We start from the raw sequence: 15,865 nt of genomic DNA on the forward strand, positions 1-15,865 counted from the left end.
CCCTGAACGATAAGACCTATGTTTCATAGGTTCAGGGAACACTATAAGTCAATCAGTAGTGGTAAGGGCTCATCCTTAAGAAGGTTTTGTTTACTATCACCAATACATAACACATTTCGGAGTTATGAATGTTCCTTTTTATGTGTATAATTGGTAATAAACATAAAACATACATTCACATACCTGCTTTATAACAAATGGCTAAAATGGGAGACACCACAGAAAACTGCCAAGCAGTAATAGTTCCAAATATAAAAATCGCCCTGAGAATGAAAACAAGGCCATCTAATCCCCCCCCAACCAATGATAACATTGTTATTAGGAGTGCTGACACGATTGGTCGACTGGTGTTGCAGAAACGCAGCATTTTTTTTTTACCTAAAGCCAGGAGTGGATTGAGCAGAAGGGGGAAGTATAAGAGCTTTCTAGATGTTTCCCATTTCTTTTACAGCCATTCTTGACTTTGGCTCAAAAAACGCTGTGTTTATGCAATGTTAGGTCTCAGCCTAAGGCTCCGTTCCCACGGAGTAACGTGCCACGCATTCAGACACATATACACGTGTCAGAGCGTGAGCGCTCAAAACAGATCCCATTCACTTCAATGTGTAGCGCGCATGAGCCGGCACACATCGAAGTGAATGGCATCTGTTTTGAGCGCTCACACTCTGACACGTGTATACGTGACTGAATGTGCGGCGTATTACTCCATGGGAACGGAGCCTAAAAGAGTTTTCCAGGCCAAAAATTTAAAAAAAAAAATTTTTACAAAAAAAATAAAAATATATATTTTAGTATTATTAATGGGTTAAGTCTAGCAATACTAAAGCCAAGGAGGAAAACGTACAAGGCATTGTACTGTTATGGAAATGCACAATAGTGGCGTGGTGGACACGCTGGCGCCAGAAGAAGTGGAGGAAGTGATGCCTCATGTCAGGAGACTGAAGATAGATAAGTATGATGGGCATGGGGGGGGGGGGACTATTAGTGATGCTTCGAAATGGAGAAACTGAACGTCACGGGATGATCAGAAAATGTGCCTTAATGAAGTAAATTAGAAGTTAGGTGGGGGATTGGGTTTAGTTTAGGGATTCATTTTCTATTTATCCCGGACAACCCCTTTACCTTGAATGAATAAAACACGCATACAAGTTACATAAGGTGAAAAATTGGGCAATTGTGAAAAGTGTGTTTATTAGAGACTAGCAGTACTCGCGACTTCGTCCGCGGAACCCTGACCTCCTGCGCGACCCACCTGTAGCGCAGCACAGGCTTCTTCCTTTGCCTTGTGTCCACAGCGGCTCCCTTTTCCTCATTTCCCCCTGGTGCCCGCCAACCCCCTTTTTTCCTACCCACTCCCTCATGTGCTCGCTTCTTTCTCCTACCCCGTGCACCTTTTCCACCCTAGCCCCATGTCCCCTTCACCCCCCCAACCCCATGCCCCCTTCACCCCCCCAACCCCATGCCCCCTTCCCCCGTGTTACCTACCCCATGCCCCCTTCCCTGTCTTACCTACCCAGTGACCCCTTCCCCCCCACCCCCTGTGTCACCTTTCCCCCAACCAACCTGTGCCCACAGCCTCACCAAACCCCGGGCTCCCCAGGCACCTATGTTACAGGGGTGCCTATAAGGGCCCCCCTCCCGCAGCAAGCCATGTGCCCCCATTCCATTTGTGAGCGCTGTGGTGGCCCTGTCCCCCTTCCAGGGGTTTACCTGCCCAGGCCCCCCAATTCCCGAGTCCCCTACTGGACCGGTAACCTCCTTACTCCCAACACCCCACCCTTCTCCCTTCTCAAAGTCCTCTAACTCGCCTGTCATCACAACCCTTCTCCTGCGGCCGAATGCCACTGTAGATAGCCCTGAGCAGACATCGGCGACATCCCTGACGGACATGCAGAGTCCAGAGGCCGCAGCCGCCACAGGACAGCAGGCCGAACCGACGTTCCAGACCGCGGTGCAGGCGACCCCCTGTCCGGCTGCGGCAGAGCACTGCGGTCCTGTGGTAAGCCCACACAGGCGGGGCAGCGTACACACTTCTCGCTGCCCCAGAGTACGGGCGCTGGTTCAGGACGTCCTGGACCTCTGAGAGCCGCCATGTTCTTGTGGACGCCGGCCGGCCGGCCGATAGCTCCGGCCACATAGAGAAGCGGCACCCATCCAGGTGAGCTGCTGATGGGGCTGGGATGACGTCATCCTAGGTCCTACAGCGAATTCAAAAGTGAAAAGCACCGGTCACGGGAGTGAATTGCGGTGGTGTACAGGAATTCCATGTAGCCTGTCGTTTAATCCAGGACCCAAGGTATGTGCGCAATTTCAGGCAAATCCGTTCACCCGTCTAGGTGTCATTGCGTCCCCTTCCAAACCCCCCCACCCCCACCCCGACCCCTTTGCACCCACCCCCGCAACCCCGGCCTCGGCCTCCTCCCCTGCCTGGGGTTAGGAGCTAGGCCTGAGAGGGCAATACATGAGTCCCCCCGCGAACTTCCGGTTGACGCATGCGCAATGGAAGGGCGGCAAGAGAACTTCCGGTCCTGATGTTAGACGGACGTGTAAGCTTGACTTGCAAGCATTATGCCGTCTGCTTGTTGTGCTTTTGGTTGTTCCATGAGAAGTGGAACGAATTTAATGTCCTCCATCAAATTTTACAAGTTTCCATGGAATCCAGATCGACGAAAAGCCTGGGAAATCGCTGTAAAAAGAGAAGGTTGGACACCTAACAACAGCTCTCGACTATGCAGTCTTCATTTCATATCAGGTAAGTTTAAGTTTTCACATATGGTGTTCTGTTTTGGTCACTGTAAGCATAACTATAAACAAACAAATCGACAATTTGCAAACTAAGAATAGAAATGTTATTTCCTGGTTTCAGGGGGCCCTTCCAAAGATCCTCTGCATCCTGACTGGATACCCAGTGTGTTTCCTCATTGTGAAGCAAGTGGAGACAAAGGCAAAAATGCATTGAGACGATACAACAGGAGCAATCAACGTGCAACTTCGCTGCAAGCTACGACAGCTTCTACAGATATGAGCACAATGGCAAATGAAATGGAAAATGAAGTGGCAGGTGAAGAAAGTTGTGCAGACATTTCTACACAAACAGAGAAACTTGTACATTGTACAGTAGGAACACAGACTGAACTAACATTACATGATATTAATAAATTGGTAGCTGAGAATGAAGCCATGCGCAAACAGATTGCAAGTTTGGAGCAGATAGTTGACTATGAGAAAGATGATGAAAAAATAAAATTGTACACAGGATTGCCAAACTGTAAAGTTTTTCACATGCTCCTTCAGTATGTATTACTCTATTGGAGACCAGATATTACAACCACCCTTAGCTATGCTGATCAACTGTTATTAGTGTTGATGAAAATGCGCCTGAATCTGACCAACAAAGATTTAGGTTTCAGATTTAGAATTAGATGTAAAAAAGTTTCCACTATTTTTCATTGCTGGCTAAATATTTTGGCTGTAGAACTTAAAAGTCTAATTGTCTGGCCAGCCCGTGATGTAATTCAGAAGCGGACGTCGAAACAATTAGTAAAGGGTAGGTTTCAAAACCTTCGCTGCATAATTGATTGTTCTGAAATTTTCATTGAACGACCTGTTAATTTTAAGGCCAGATCACAAACATTCTCAAATTACAAGAATCACAACACTATTAAATTTCTAATTGCCATTAGTCCTACAGGTGGAATTTCGTTTGTGTCATCTTGTTGGGGTGGTAGGGTTAGCGATTTGGAGCTCACCAAAAGATCTGGAATATTGAGTCTCCTAGAATTTGGGGACTTAGTCATGGCAGACAGAGGTTTTGAAATTCAGAACATACTGTCTGCAAGAGGTGTTTCTCTTGCTATTCCCTCCTTCACAAGAGGTAAATTTCAACTATCAAGAAAGGATGTAGAACTGTCAAGGCAGATTTCTCGTGTACGAATACATGTGGAACGAATAATCGGTCAACTGAAGAAGTATAGCATACTACAGGGAATCATACCTATTACTCTGTTAAAACGCCCTTCTGACACAGAGCTGTCTACTATTGATAAAATGATAATCGTATGTTCAGCTCTAGTAAACATGCAAGGACAGATTTTTTAAATAAGTATACATGGTGTTGCAAAATCACATAAGGGTTAGTCAATGTAAAAGAAAGCAATAAAAAACAAATGTTTACTCAGAAATATCATTGTTTATTGTTATAAATGTTTTGATTTCACAATTTATTCAAAATACAATAGACATTTCAACTTCAGTAACTTTATCTACAGTTTCTCTTACGTTAAATCTTCTGCTGTTGGATATACACCCAAGTTTGTTGTATGATTCTGTTGTGTTCACACATCAGTATGCCATCCGTCTGTTTGAATTCAGTTTGACACTTCAAAACGGACTGATACACATGCTGATTGTATACTGACACCTTTTTCTGCTGATAGCAAACGTTCTCTGTTCCCTAGAGGACAGATAAGGGGATTAAAAGTAGCAATTGGAAACAGAGTAGAGATAAGGAGATATAATAAATGTCCTTATCTCTACTCTGTTTCCAATTGCTACTTTTAATCCCCTTATCTGTCCTCTAGGGAACAGAGAACGTTTGCTATCAGCAGAAAAAGGTGTCAGTATACAATCAGCATGTGTATCAGTCCGTTTTGAAGTGTCAAACTGAATTCAAACAGACGGATGGCATACTGATGTGTGAACATACCCTTACTGTTTTTGTTACCTTTATTTGAACATGAAAACTTGTTGAACATGAAAACTGTTAAACATTAATAAATATAAAGAGGTAAAGAATTACCTTAGTTGACAAAACAGACACGAGTATTGTTTTTTTGTTTGGCATCCATTGTGGTCTAACCTCTCAACCTCTATTCAGCAGACAACTGGTCACGTGACAAGTCATTTTTGTGTGCTCTATGCAATGATGAATACACCTGAAATCACTATGAAGAGGTTTTACACTTTTGACAATACCACTTTCCTTTAGGTTTTCGATTTAAATTCATACATTTGAAATGGAACCAAATGACATCACACCTATCGCCATCACATGCAATCATCTTTCCTGCTGCAGGTGATTTGCACAAACAGTACAACCGTTCTCCTCCATCTGGAATGTAATCTGTGTCTAGCCTTCGCGTTAGGATTTCTGGGAGTACATATTTTATATAAAAACTATCCAATTTCGGTTTTAATGCCTCTTCCCAAAATTTTGTGTCTGGGTAAATCTTACTGTATGTCACTTCATCATGTATGAACACTACAAAAAAACAAAATTTTGCTCTTGTTAAAAACAGCTGACCCTGTACTTGAGTGTAATACTGGTGATTAGGTTTTAGCTTTTTATTTTTTTCTAGATAGAATTTTGGATCTTCTAATGCCTCTTCAATTGTGGACATCTTATAAGTGAAGGGACATTTAATCTCAACAATTCCTTTCCCACAGCAAATACATTCTGTGAACCCATCAGGACTGGCTCCCAGATGTGGCCATTTTGTGTTAACTACCAATCCTGCTTTGCGGCATGAAAACTCTTGGTGTTTCCCTTGTTCTTCCTGAATAAATTTTTCTCTGGCTTTTCCCTCATTTTCAATTCCCCATACCATTGCATCAGATTTCTGAAAACCACCTGTATAGCCCATGATATCTCTTACTAAATTAGTGGAACTTGTACTTTCTTTAAATGTCATCGCCCTGTGAAATTGTGATGCACATATTCGTCCTTTTCTGTTTAGTCTCCATACTTCACTCATATTCTGTTTTCGGGATGCAAGCTCTAGGTAATCAGCCTCTTTTTGTGAAATACATAAACTGTCAAATACGGATATTAACACATTTTCTAAGCCTTCATCATCAAGATCTTTAAACTGTAGGTTATAAAGATTAATCAGTGACATGGGGAGTACGCTTTCATCTATTTCGTCTTCAGATGCAGAGTCAGTTTCTTGTGGGTCGAAAGTCTTGGTGGGAAAATGCCTTAGAATTTTAGCATTTGGATTAGCCTCCATTAGCATGCTCAGAAGTTTTTTAGGAGAACCACGAGCCACAGGAACAGGTAAAGGAGAGAACTTTTTATATGTACGTCCTCTAGTTGGCTTGCAGAAATTAATGTCAATTACTCTCATACTTTGCACCACTTTCTTGCCTGTAGTCTTCCACGTACAAGGGTTACAAGTCACAGATGTACTTGTGGCTCCATCAGTCACAGCTGCTTCTATAGCGAAGAGAACTGCAGCTATATGGCTACAAACTTCTCCAATTCTGTTAGTAAAATAAGAAAATATAATTGTTGAGTGCACATTCTACAGTTATCTATCATAAAACATTTTATTAAATGGACCATTACTTACCCAGCTATACATTGGCAGTGGGCTGAAAAAACTTCACCATTTTCGTGGCAAACAATCCAACATTCGTATGGGTTTCCATTTCGTTGTCCTGGTGCTACTGTAGCTAAAACAATACGATATAGTATAGAGCTTTCAGGTTTATGTATTAGAACCTTATATATTTTGCCACTTTGGAAATAATTAAAAGCTTCCAAAGACTTGAAAGCCTTCAAACTCTCTCCGGTATAAGGTCCTGGAGACTTCACCAAATAATCATATAGATGGGGCCATTGCACAGTCGGCCATAATGTACAATCATTGACAAACTTGTCCTTGTTTCGATTATCGTAAGGATCCGGACCTTCTTTTCCTTCTATTGTCAATTTTTCCTTGTATCGGGCTTGATCACCGATATCCAAACTTTTAAAATAAGCACTTGTCATTACGAGAAATCATCACTTCATCACTAACACTGTCTAAACCGGAAAGCGCTGTGCGCCCGGAAGTAGGAAGGGCGGGACATAATGCTTTATTATTGTTGTCAAAAGGGGACTCATGTATAGGGAGTTTGTGGCTTGCTATGCTAAAAAGTGTGTGGGATTGCAGAGCTGGTGATATGAGTTGTGGTTTTGTGGGGGTCCTGGCAAAAACGTATGTCTGCGATTGTGACAAAAAGTAGCCTATCGTTCAATCCTGCCTAGGAACTATGTCTGTTGAAAACTTGAGCAAAATCGGTTGAGTGGTTTTTGCGTGATTGAGGAACAAACATCCAAAAATAATATTAGGAGGAGGAGCGAACAGTAAAATATTCAATATTCGTTTTGAATAGCCGCTCAATATTCGACTATTCGATCGAATATCGAACCCCATTATAGTCTATGGGGAAAAATGCTTCGTTTCAGGGGAACCCACCATTCGACTCAGGATGGTCACTAAGTCCACTATGACCTCAGCAAATGATGCAACACCTCTGCAATGCAACTGGGACAGCAGGGGAAGCATGTCTGGGGGCATCTAACAAGCACAAGTCACTGTTTTACCCCACTATCACAGCCTATCAACTACACACTTTCCACACTCAAAAAACCTCTATCAAAGTGGGAAAATACCTGGAAACCTTCTTTCTTCCCCAATTGGATGGACAGAAACCCAAATTTAAGCTAAAGAAACATTAGCAAGCACCCCTTTAAATCACGTTGCCCATGACAACCACAGATGGAATAGACAATGAGAAATCCAACAGTACCCACCCTGACCTGTCATTGTGTGTGTGTGTGATGTGGTAAGACCTTCCAAAATTCACTTTTATGGCCCTTAATGTGAGCCCTTCCAAATTAAGTTACATGCCCTTAAGCTGAGCTACCAGCAGAGATTGAGGCCCTTCAGGTGACTTCAGCCTCTTATCAGCAGAGTTTTTTGCCCTTTGGGTGAGTTGAGCCTTGCACCAGCAGAGTGTTAGCCCCTTTAAAATTCTTAGCCGCTAAAACGATGGTTCCACAACCATCACTCTCATTGTGTTGGATTGATGCAGTGTTGGATTGGTGTTACAGTTCTGTGTGTATATATAAAAATAATAAAGAACACAAGCACTGCAGCGAAGTCCACAAGCTGCTTCACTCTGCTGCAAAAGCAAGACTGCCAGGGGTTAACTTCACTCCTGGTCAGTCACACAAAAAACTCTACCTGCTAGGAGCTACACAGCAGTTAGACAAGGAATAGGCTTACTGATTCCCACTGGCAGAGCCAAGGAATTCTAACTTGGTCCCTAGACAGCTCCTGCCATTGACTGGAACCTGGCCCTAACCTCCTGACTCAAAGTATTTCTAATCAAAGTGTGAGCACCGGGCGGGCGTCGGCTCACACTATTTAAAAGTTAGTCCCCGCCCAACAAGGGCGGTGGCATGACGTCACTGATCATGCTCAGTATGGCCAAAATGGGACTTAGCCTCTGAGCGGACCCAAAATGTCTGAGCATGCTCAGTAGGGAGAGAATGGCACTTAGCCTCTGAGCAGCTCCAAAATGTCTGAGCATGCTCAGTGGGCCGAAAGCTGGACTTAGACTCCAGACACCTCACTGCACAACGCCGAGGGCGAGGCTTGGATTGACCCGCAGGTGGCGCTATGCGCTGGACGGGAAGCCTGCGGGACCCAATCCTAACAATTGGACTGAGGACCCAGACATTGACCTTGAGTTTGATTGGGAAATTGATAACATTTTAGCATCAAGTCCTGGGGGTAACTTTTATTTAGAGGACAGCAAAGTTGGAGAATTGGCTGCAACTACTACTACTGGTAATGGTCCTCTAATATGGGACTCTACATTACCTCTACAGGGTTCTGATCAGGTGTTAATAGTCCAAACAACATGCTCCAGTACTTTAGATGTAGATCAGAAACCACTTTACCTTCCGACACCAGATTTAACCAAGCTTCACCATCATCATCCTGCTGAGATGGAGCCACTAAAGGAAACCTTGCCTTCAAAGGCATGTCCTGGAGCTGCGACTGAGCCAAATCTAAACACAGAGTCCTTTGGAACGGAACAAAATTCACCAGCAGTGTTTTTGGCCCTTTGGATGAGTTGAGCCTTGCATCAGCACGTGTCCCATAACATCAGGCGGGCCCTAAGTTCTGCGCAAAGTCGCACAAAGTTCCACTTGACCACCGATGCGTGGACAAGTGCATGCGGCCAGGGACGCTACATCTCAATCACAGCACACTGGCTGAATGTAGTTGAGGCTGGGACCGTCTCACAAACTGAGGTGTCCAGTGTCACCAGTTACATGACAAATTTAGTGCGGTTTGCATACTTTGCAGGTCTAAACTGAGTAGGGGCTCTGAAAAGAGCAACCTTACAACCTTCTGCGTGCGCTCTCATTTCGAAGGCAAGCCCTGGGCTCAGTGGGAGAGAGAAAACACAGGACAATCGTCGCCCGGCGTTGCTGACACTGCCTCTTCCACTGTTTACACCAGCCTGGACATCTACACATCTGTTTCTGACACATTGGGGAGTTCACCCACATCCGCCCTTTTGGCCTGCACCATCATACGCCTATTCCTAGCCACCTCCCATCTCCCAGGCGTTTCATTGCAGGCAGAAGTACAGTGCAAGCCACCCACATGCCCAAGCCTTCAACGGCCTCATCTAAAAACTGCTGGCCCTGGAGATGTTGGCATTTATGCTTCTGGATACTCAGGCCTTCCGTCACCAGATAGCAGCAGGGGCACCTCCCAATGCTGGGCCTAGCCGTTACTATTTATCTTGGTGTGCTGTCCCCGCCTTGCGCTTGCACGTGTCCCATAACATCAGTCGGGCCCAGAGTTCCGCGTTTTGCTGCAAGGTCCACTTGACCATTGATGCATTGACAAGCGCCTGCAGTCAGGGATGCTGCTTATCTTTAATGACAGGCCGGGTGAATATAGTGGAGTCTGGGCCCGGGGTGCAAACTGGGGTGGCCTATCTCCTCTCCCAGCCCAAAATTCATGGCAGGGTTTCTCTGAAAGCCTACTCTTTCGCTGCAACCTTAACCTTAACGAGCTGGAAACGCCGTACCACTGGCGTGTGGAGATGTCAGCAGGCCGTGCTGAAGCTCATCAGCTTGGGGGACAGACAGCACACTGCCTCCGAGGTGAGGGATGCCATCCAGGATGATATGGCAATATGGTTTTCCCCGCTGCACCTGGGCCCAGACATGTTTGCGTATGTGATAATGGCCGGAACCTGGTAGCAGATCTGGAGCTTGCCAGACTCAAACACAGTCCACACATGGCCCACGTTTTCAACTTGGTGCAAAGGTTCTTTGAAACCTACACCATTGTGCCTGATATACTGGTCAAAGTGCAGCGGCCATTTTCGTAAGTGAGAAGTAGCCTCTGCTAGGCTGAAAACATTCAGAGCACACTCCTGTCATCTTCACACCGTTGGCTGGCGGAGGAAGACGAGGGGGATGAAGTGGCATTTCATGTCACTGTCCCACACGAGGCTTGAGGGTGAAGTTCAGTGCATCCCATTGCTTCAGCACGGATGGTGTGAAGGGGAGTGGAAAATGGAGGAAATGGAGAGTGACCCTTACAGTTGGGGGCAGCGAAGTCATGCCAAGTAACACACTGGCACACATGGCTGACTTCATGTTGGGTTGCTTCTCAAGAGACAAAGGCATAGTTCACATCATGGAAAGCAAACAATACTGGATTGAACAAAAAATTGGATTGAGCTGATATAGCCGGACTGAATTGCTGTGTCTCCCACTTAGCTTTGGGGTGGAGACCGTTAAAAATTGGATTGAGCTGATATAGCCTGATTGAATTTCTGTGTCTCCCACCTAGGATTTGGGGTTACACACCGTGAAAAACTGGATTGAGCGTACATAGCCGGACTGAATTTCAGTGTCTCCCACCTAGGTTTTGGGGGTACATACCCTGGGTATCTGGATTGAGTGTACATAGCCAGACTGAATTTCGGTGTCTCCCACTTAGGTTTTGGGGATACACACCCTGGATATCTGGATTGAGCGTACATAGCCAGACTGAATTTCGGTGTCTCCCACCTAGCTTTTGGGGGTACACACCCTGGATATATGGATTGAGCGTACCTAGTCAGACTGAATTTCGGTGTCTCCCACCTAGGTTTTGGGGGTACACACCCTGGATATCTGGATTGAGCGTACATAGCCGGACCTAATTGCTCTGTATCCCTGTTTTGGGGTTACACACTGCCTGAAAAGCTGTTTTTCACGTATATAGCAAGAACTGCCTGCTGTGGATTCCTGCTATTTTTTGGGGGGGACCCCAGAGAAAAGCTGTTTGTAGTGTATATAGCAAGAAGTAACTGCTGTGAATTCCTGCTATGTTTTTAGGGGACACCCCCCCCCCCCCCAATAAAAGCTGTTTGTAACGTATATAGCAAGAAGTAACTGCTGTGGATTCCTGCTATTTTTTTGGGGGGGGACCCCTAATAAAAGCTGTTTGTCACGTATATAGCAAGAAGTAACTGTTCTGTATCCCTGTTTTCCACCGTCTGTGGAAAGCTGGACTCATGTCCCTGCAGTGTATAGTTCTGAGAAGAGCTGTTGTTGTCCTTCGGTTTTTTCCTGCCTATCTGAAGCTAAACCCTATCTAGCCCTCTGCAGATATGACTCTCTCCCTATCTCTGACCGTAGAAATGGCGAATATGCTGGCAGCCGTTCTTATAAATGGGAGGTCACATGTTTTCGGCAGCCAATGGGTTTTTTCAATTTTTTTATCTGCCTCCGTTGTTGTAGTTCCTGTCCCACCTCCCCTGCACAGTTATTGGTGCAGAAAACACGCCAGGGAAGGTGGGAGGGGATACGAATTTTTACTGCGTATGCCGCCTGGTATTCGATCGGAATCGAAAACCTCGAACGGCCTGATATTTCATCGAATACCTATTCTATCGAACGGTGTTCGCTCATCTCTAGTGTTTATTAAAATAACCAAATACAATCCATAATGAATCATAAATATATAAAATAATGAATGAATAAATAAATATAATTAAATTGATCAAAGTCCATAAAATATGAATAATTGATACATAAAATTAACTGGCAGGCTAACCCCCAACTAATAAGCAGAGGTAGGGTGGGGATTTCATTGTATATTAATTGGTGACTGAGAGCAAACAGCTGATGAGCCAGCTATTTAAATGCAGAATTCCTGCCCTCCATACATGGACTGACCAATCAGCTGATCAGGGAGACGCCCACTGTATACATGTGACCCGTGTAGCACCAGCATGGTGACCCTGCCTACCTGAGGTAAAAAAGGCGGGAAGAGTGACAGGAGGAAAAAAGGAGGGAAAACCTGAGGGGAAACATCTATTACAAAAATATATTGAATGATCTTTTATTTATTCGGAAGGAATCACAAAAATCCTTTGAGGACTTCACACTATATCTCAATGATAATGATTGGGCCCAACATTTAAATGAGTAGGGGTATAGACCAATAAATAAAATGTTACAGGGGGTCTAACGCCGTGTAGATCTCTATCCAAATTCAAATCAATCTCTCAGGGGGTAATGATAGAATTAAAGTTACAAAGTCAGAAACTGAAAGTACTGTATATACTCGAGTATAAGCCGACCCGAATATAAGCCGAGGCCCCTAATTTTACCGCAAAAAACTGGGAAAACGTATTGACTCGAGTATAAGCCGGGGGGGGGGGGGAATGCAGCAGCTACTGGAAAATTTCAAAAATTAAAATGGCCGGAGTTTTTGGGTGCAGTAGATGCTGGGGAAGGGAAGGGGGTGTTTTGGTTGTCTGTCTGCCCCTTCCCTGAGCTTGAGGACTGTTTTTTTTACCCCCACTTGGAATTCAGTCTGGCTGAATATAGGGTATCTGCAGTGCTCCTATTAACCCCTTCCCGATGGAACAGGAGCACTGCAGATACCCTATATTCAGCCACGCTGTAGTCAGGCTGAATTCCAAGTGGGGAGAAAAAACCCAGTCTCAGGGAAGAGGCAGTTAGACAACTTTTTTTTACCCGCTACGGCGTTTAGCGTACAGGAAAAATATTTTATAGATTTGTAGAGCGGGTGTTTTTGGACACATTATTAACAGTATTAGTTTTATATGTGTTCTGGGGAAAGGGGAGTGATTTGAATTTGTAATACTTTATTTTTTATTTTTTTACTTTTAAAAAATTTTTTTTTGCATTTATTAGACCCCCTAGGGGTCTTGAACCCCAGGGAGTCTGATCACTAATGCAATGCATTACAATGCTAATGCATTGCAAAAATCATCATTTCTTTTGCAGGCTGCATAGAGCAGCCTGCAAAAGAAAAGCACTGCAGGCCGGGGAGCCTTTACAGAAGCGCTGAGGGGAATCCCTGACAGAAGCGCTGAAGGAAAACCTCGGCCGGCTGGACCTGAAGGGGAACTGCAGCGGGCCACCAGCAGAAGCGCTGAGGGGAACTTTAACTTTTTCATTATATGAATAAAAATTTCTGGGACAAAGACACCATGTGCAATCATGTGCTATATTGTGATTTGTGTTACTGAGGTTGCTTTTTTCTGTCCTCCTTCCCCTTTAAATGACTTTTCAGCTCCTCTTGACCAAGTGTTACGGTTCTGTGTACTAATATATAAAAAAAAATAGTGTTTTAACCACGGAACCGCTAGACTGCAGATCACTGCAGTGAGGTCCACAATTCTCTGGGCAGCTGTGTGTCTGAGCAAGCTGCAGTACTGCACTAGTGCGCACAGGAGCAACACACATAAATCAGTTGATTTCACTGGAGTAAAAAGGCGGCGCCGCTCCCAATGTGAACAGGGCTGCAATAAGAATACACTTCCAGTTAACTTCACTGGCGAGTGTGCTTGTGCAGCATTCAATGTGGACTGGCTGCAAGGGGAAATTCACTCCAGTTAACTTCACTGGGTGTGTATGGGTTAAATGTAGATTAGGTGCAAATAGCCGTGCACCAGTAAGGCTACTGGGAAGACTGCACCACAGTTTAGGCCACAGCCAGGCTGCCAGGGGTTAACGACGCCCTTGGTCAGAAACACAAACAAGGACTCCTACCAACTGGGAGTGACTATGGAGGTAGACAGAGCAGAAAGGCTAACTGCAAACCTTACCTGCCGCCAGGTGCCACAGGCTGGGACAACGTCTGCTGCTCCCAAGCCCTAGTGTGGATCTGGTGGTTCAGGATTTACAGGTACTAGCTAAACAGTCCCCAGATAGGCAGAAGTAACCCCACACAGAGGCCTAACACTGACCACCTGCCTAAAGCTGGAACCTAGCCCTGCACTTGTCATTCCCCAGTTTGGGATTAAGTGTGAGCGCCGGGCGGCGGAAACTCAAACTATTTAAAGGAAGTCCCCGCCCAGCAGGGCGGTGCCCATGACCTCCCCGATCATGCTCCGTGTGGTCAAAACAGAACTTAGCTTCTGAGCAGCTCCACAAAGTCTGAGCATGCTCAGTAGGGAGAAAACTGGACATATCCTCCAGTCGTCTCACTGTCCAACGACGAGGGCTGGACCAGCCCGCAGGTGGCCCATCCTAACATTATCCACCCCTCCTAGTGGCCCCCCACCCCTCAACAGCTGCAATAAGGTCTGGAGCGTCAACGTCCTCCGCATGCACCCAAGACGCCCAAAACCTGTCCAGTCGACTAGGTAGAATTTCTGTCCCCGGACTACCTTGGAATCGAGAATGGAGTCAATCTCAAAATCGATCTCTGCAGATTCAGGCTCCGGGGGTAAAGGAGGAGAGAAGGCGTTAGTGTGCACTGGCTTTAGCAGTGAAACATGAAAGGTGTCAGCAATGCGCCAGTGAGATGGAAGTTTAAGATGATATGTGACTGGGTTCACCTGGGCAATAACCTCAAAATGGCCCACATAGCGCGGGGCTAATTTAGCTGATGCCACCTTCAACCTAATATGCTTGGTTGAAAGCCAAACTCGATCCCCAGGTTGGAAGGAGGGACCAGGACGGCGGTGAACATCAGCCGTGGCTCGTATCCTCTCCTTAGAGACAGAAAGAGCCTCCTGCGTGGAGTCCCACACCAACCGCGCCAAACCTGCGGGACCCCATCCTAACACCAAGCAATAGAGACGCCAAGGAATGCAAATAATCCAAGTTTTACTGAAAACGATAACGCGTTTCGGGTTATCACGACATTCAGAAGAACGCACCACTTTGTCAGATCGTTATGCTGCAGAGCTCTGCCATGCGTCCTTTGCACAGAGCTAATAGATTGCAGACATGTTGTGAGGAGACACAGCCCCTTCCCTCTCCATTCACTGTGCAAAGCCAGAAAAGAACCTTCCCCTCCACTCACTGTGAACACGTCTTGCTTTTCAATGGCATTTATGGACAAAGCTTGGCTAGTAACAAAGAGTAAACTGCAAATTTAAAATGAGTTATAAACAAGTTCACAGAAGTTAGGACAAAGCGATTTCCTAATGAAGTCCCCTTTGTTTATTAATAATTCTTTTTTCTAGATGTGATCACATGTGTTGCACATAATGGCCCTGTCACTATGTCCTTAGCACTGTGAATATACAGTATTTACAGATATATGTAACTGCTGACACCCTGCTGATCTTGGGTCTGTCAGACTGTGCAAAGGCTGTAAACTGGGGGGGGGGGAGCACTGGTCCTGAGACAGTTAAGATCCGCATACTTGAGGAATTCTGAGCTTAGATATTACACAGTCTAAACTGAGACTAATAGCTGTCATGGTAATGGTAATATGGCGCATTTCCTGCAATAATGATGTGCACGCACTTCTAGTGTACAACTTTACTTCTAAACTATATGTTTAGATGTCATGGACATTGTGTCCCCAGTGAAGAACATTACAGCGTACCTATGGATTTATATGACCTCTGACATGTTCTAGATAGTCTGCATTGTATTTTGAGTCATTGTGCCCATTTAGGTTTTATTTTTGCAATCTCCAGGGTATTGTTGATCACATTCCTGCAGTTTTGAAAAGGACTGTAAATGTACAGAAGGGTAATATACAGAGGGGTAATATACAGAGGGCTACGCAGTATAGCGGAG

General features: G+C 45.1%; 1 protein-coding gene across 1 annotated transcript; it reads right to left on the minus strand.

The window, feature by feature from the left end:
• Positions 1 to 3,865: 3,865 nt before the first annotated feature.
• On the minus strand, positions 3,866 to 6,772 carry LOC142183169 (uncharacterized). The gene is made up of 4 exons (XM_075258112.1): positions 6,351 to 6,772; positions 5,090 to 6,261; positions 4,706 to 4,759; positions 3,866 to 3,960 (listed from the first exon to the last, which is right to left on the minus strand). The coding sequence occupies exons 1-4, from the start codon at positions 6,770 to 6,772 to the stop codon at positions 3,866 to 3,868; spliced, it is 1,743 nt and encodes a 580-aa protein (XP_075114213.1).
• Between the last annotated feature and the right edge of the window lie 9,093 nt (positions 6,773 to 15,865).

Source organism: Leptodactylus fuscus, chromosome 10 (genome assembly GCF_031893055.1).
Source record: "Leptodactylus fuscus isolate aLepFus1 chromosome 10, aLepFus1.hap2, whole genome shotgun sequence".
In the NCBI taxonomy this organism is placed as follows: domain Eukaryota; kingdom Metazoa; phylum Chordata; class Amphibia; order Anura; family Leptodactylidae; genus Leptodactylus; species Leptodactylus fuscus.

Excerpts from the sequence above, each read along its gene's own strand:
- LOC142183169 (XM_075258112.1), bottom strand. The coding sequence starts at position 6,772 with ATGACAAGTGCTTATTTTAAAAGTTTGGATATCGGTGATCAAGCCCGA. Across the intron at positions 6,262-6,350 it reads CACTGCCAATGTATAGCTGG|AATTGGAGAAGTTTGTAGCC; the intron begins GTAAGTAATGGT and ends TTTTACTAACAG. Across the intron at positions 4,760-5,089 it reads TGGAGGAGAACGGTTGTACT|TTTTCATGTTCAACAAGTTT; the intron begins GTTTGTGCAAAT and ends AATGTTTAACAG.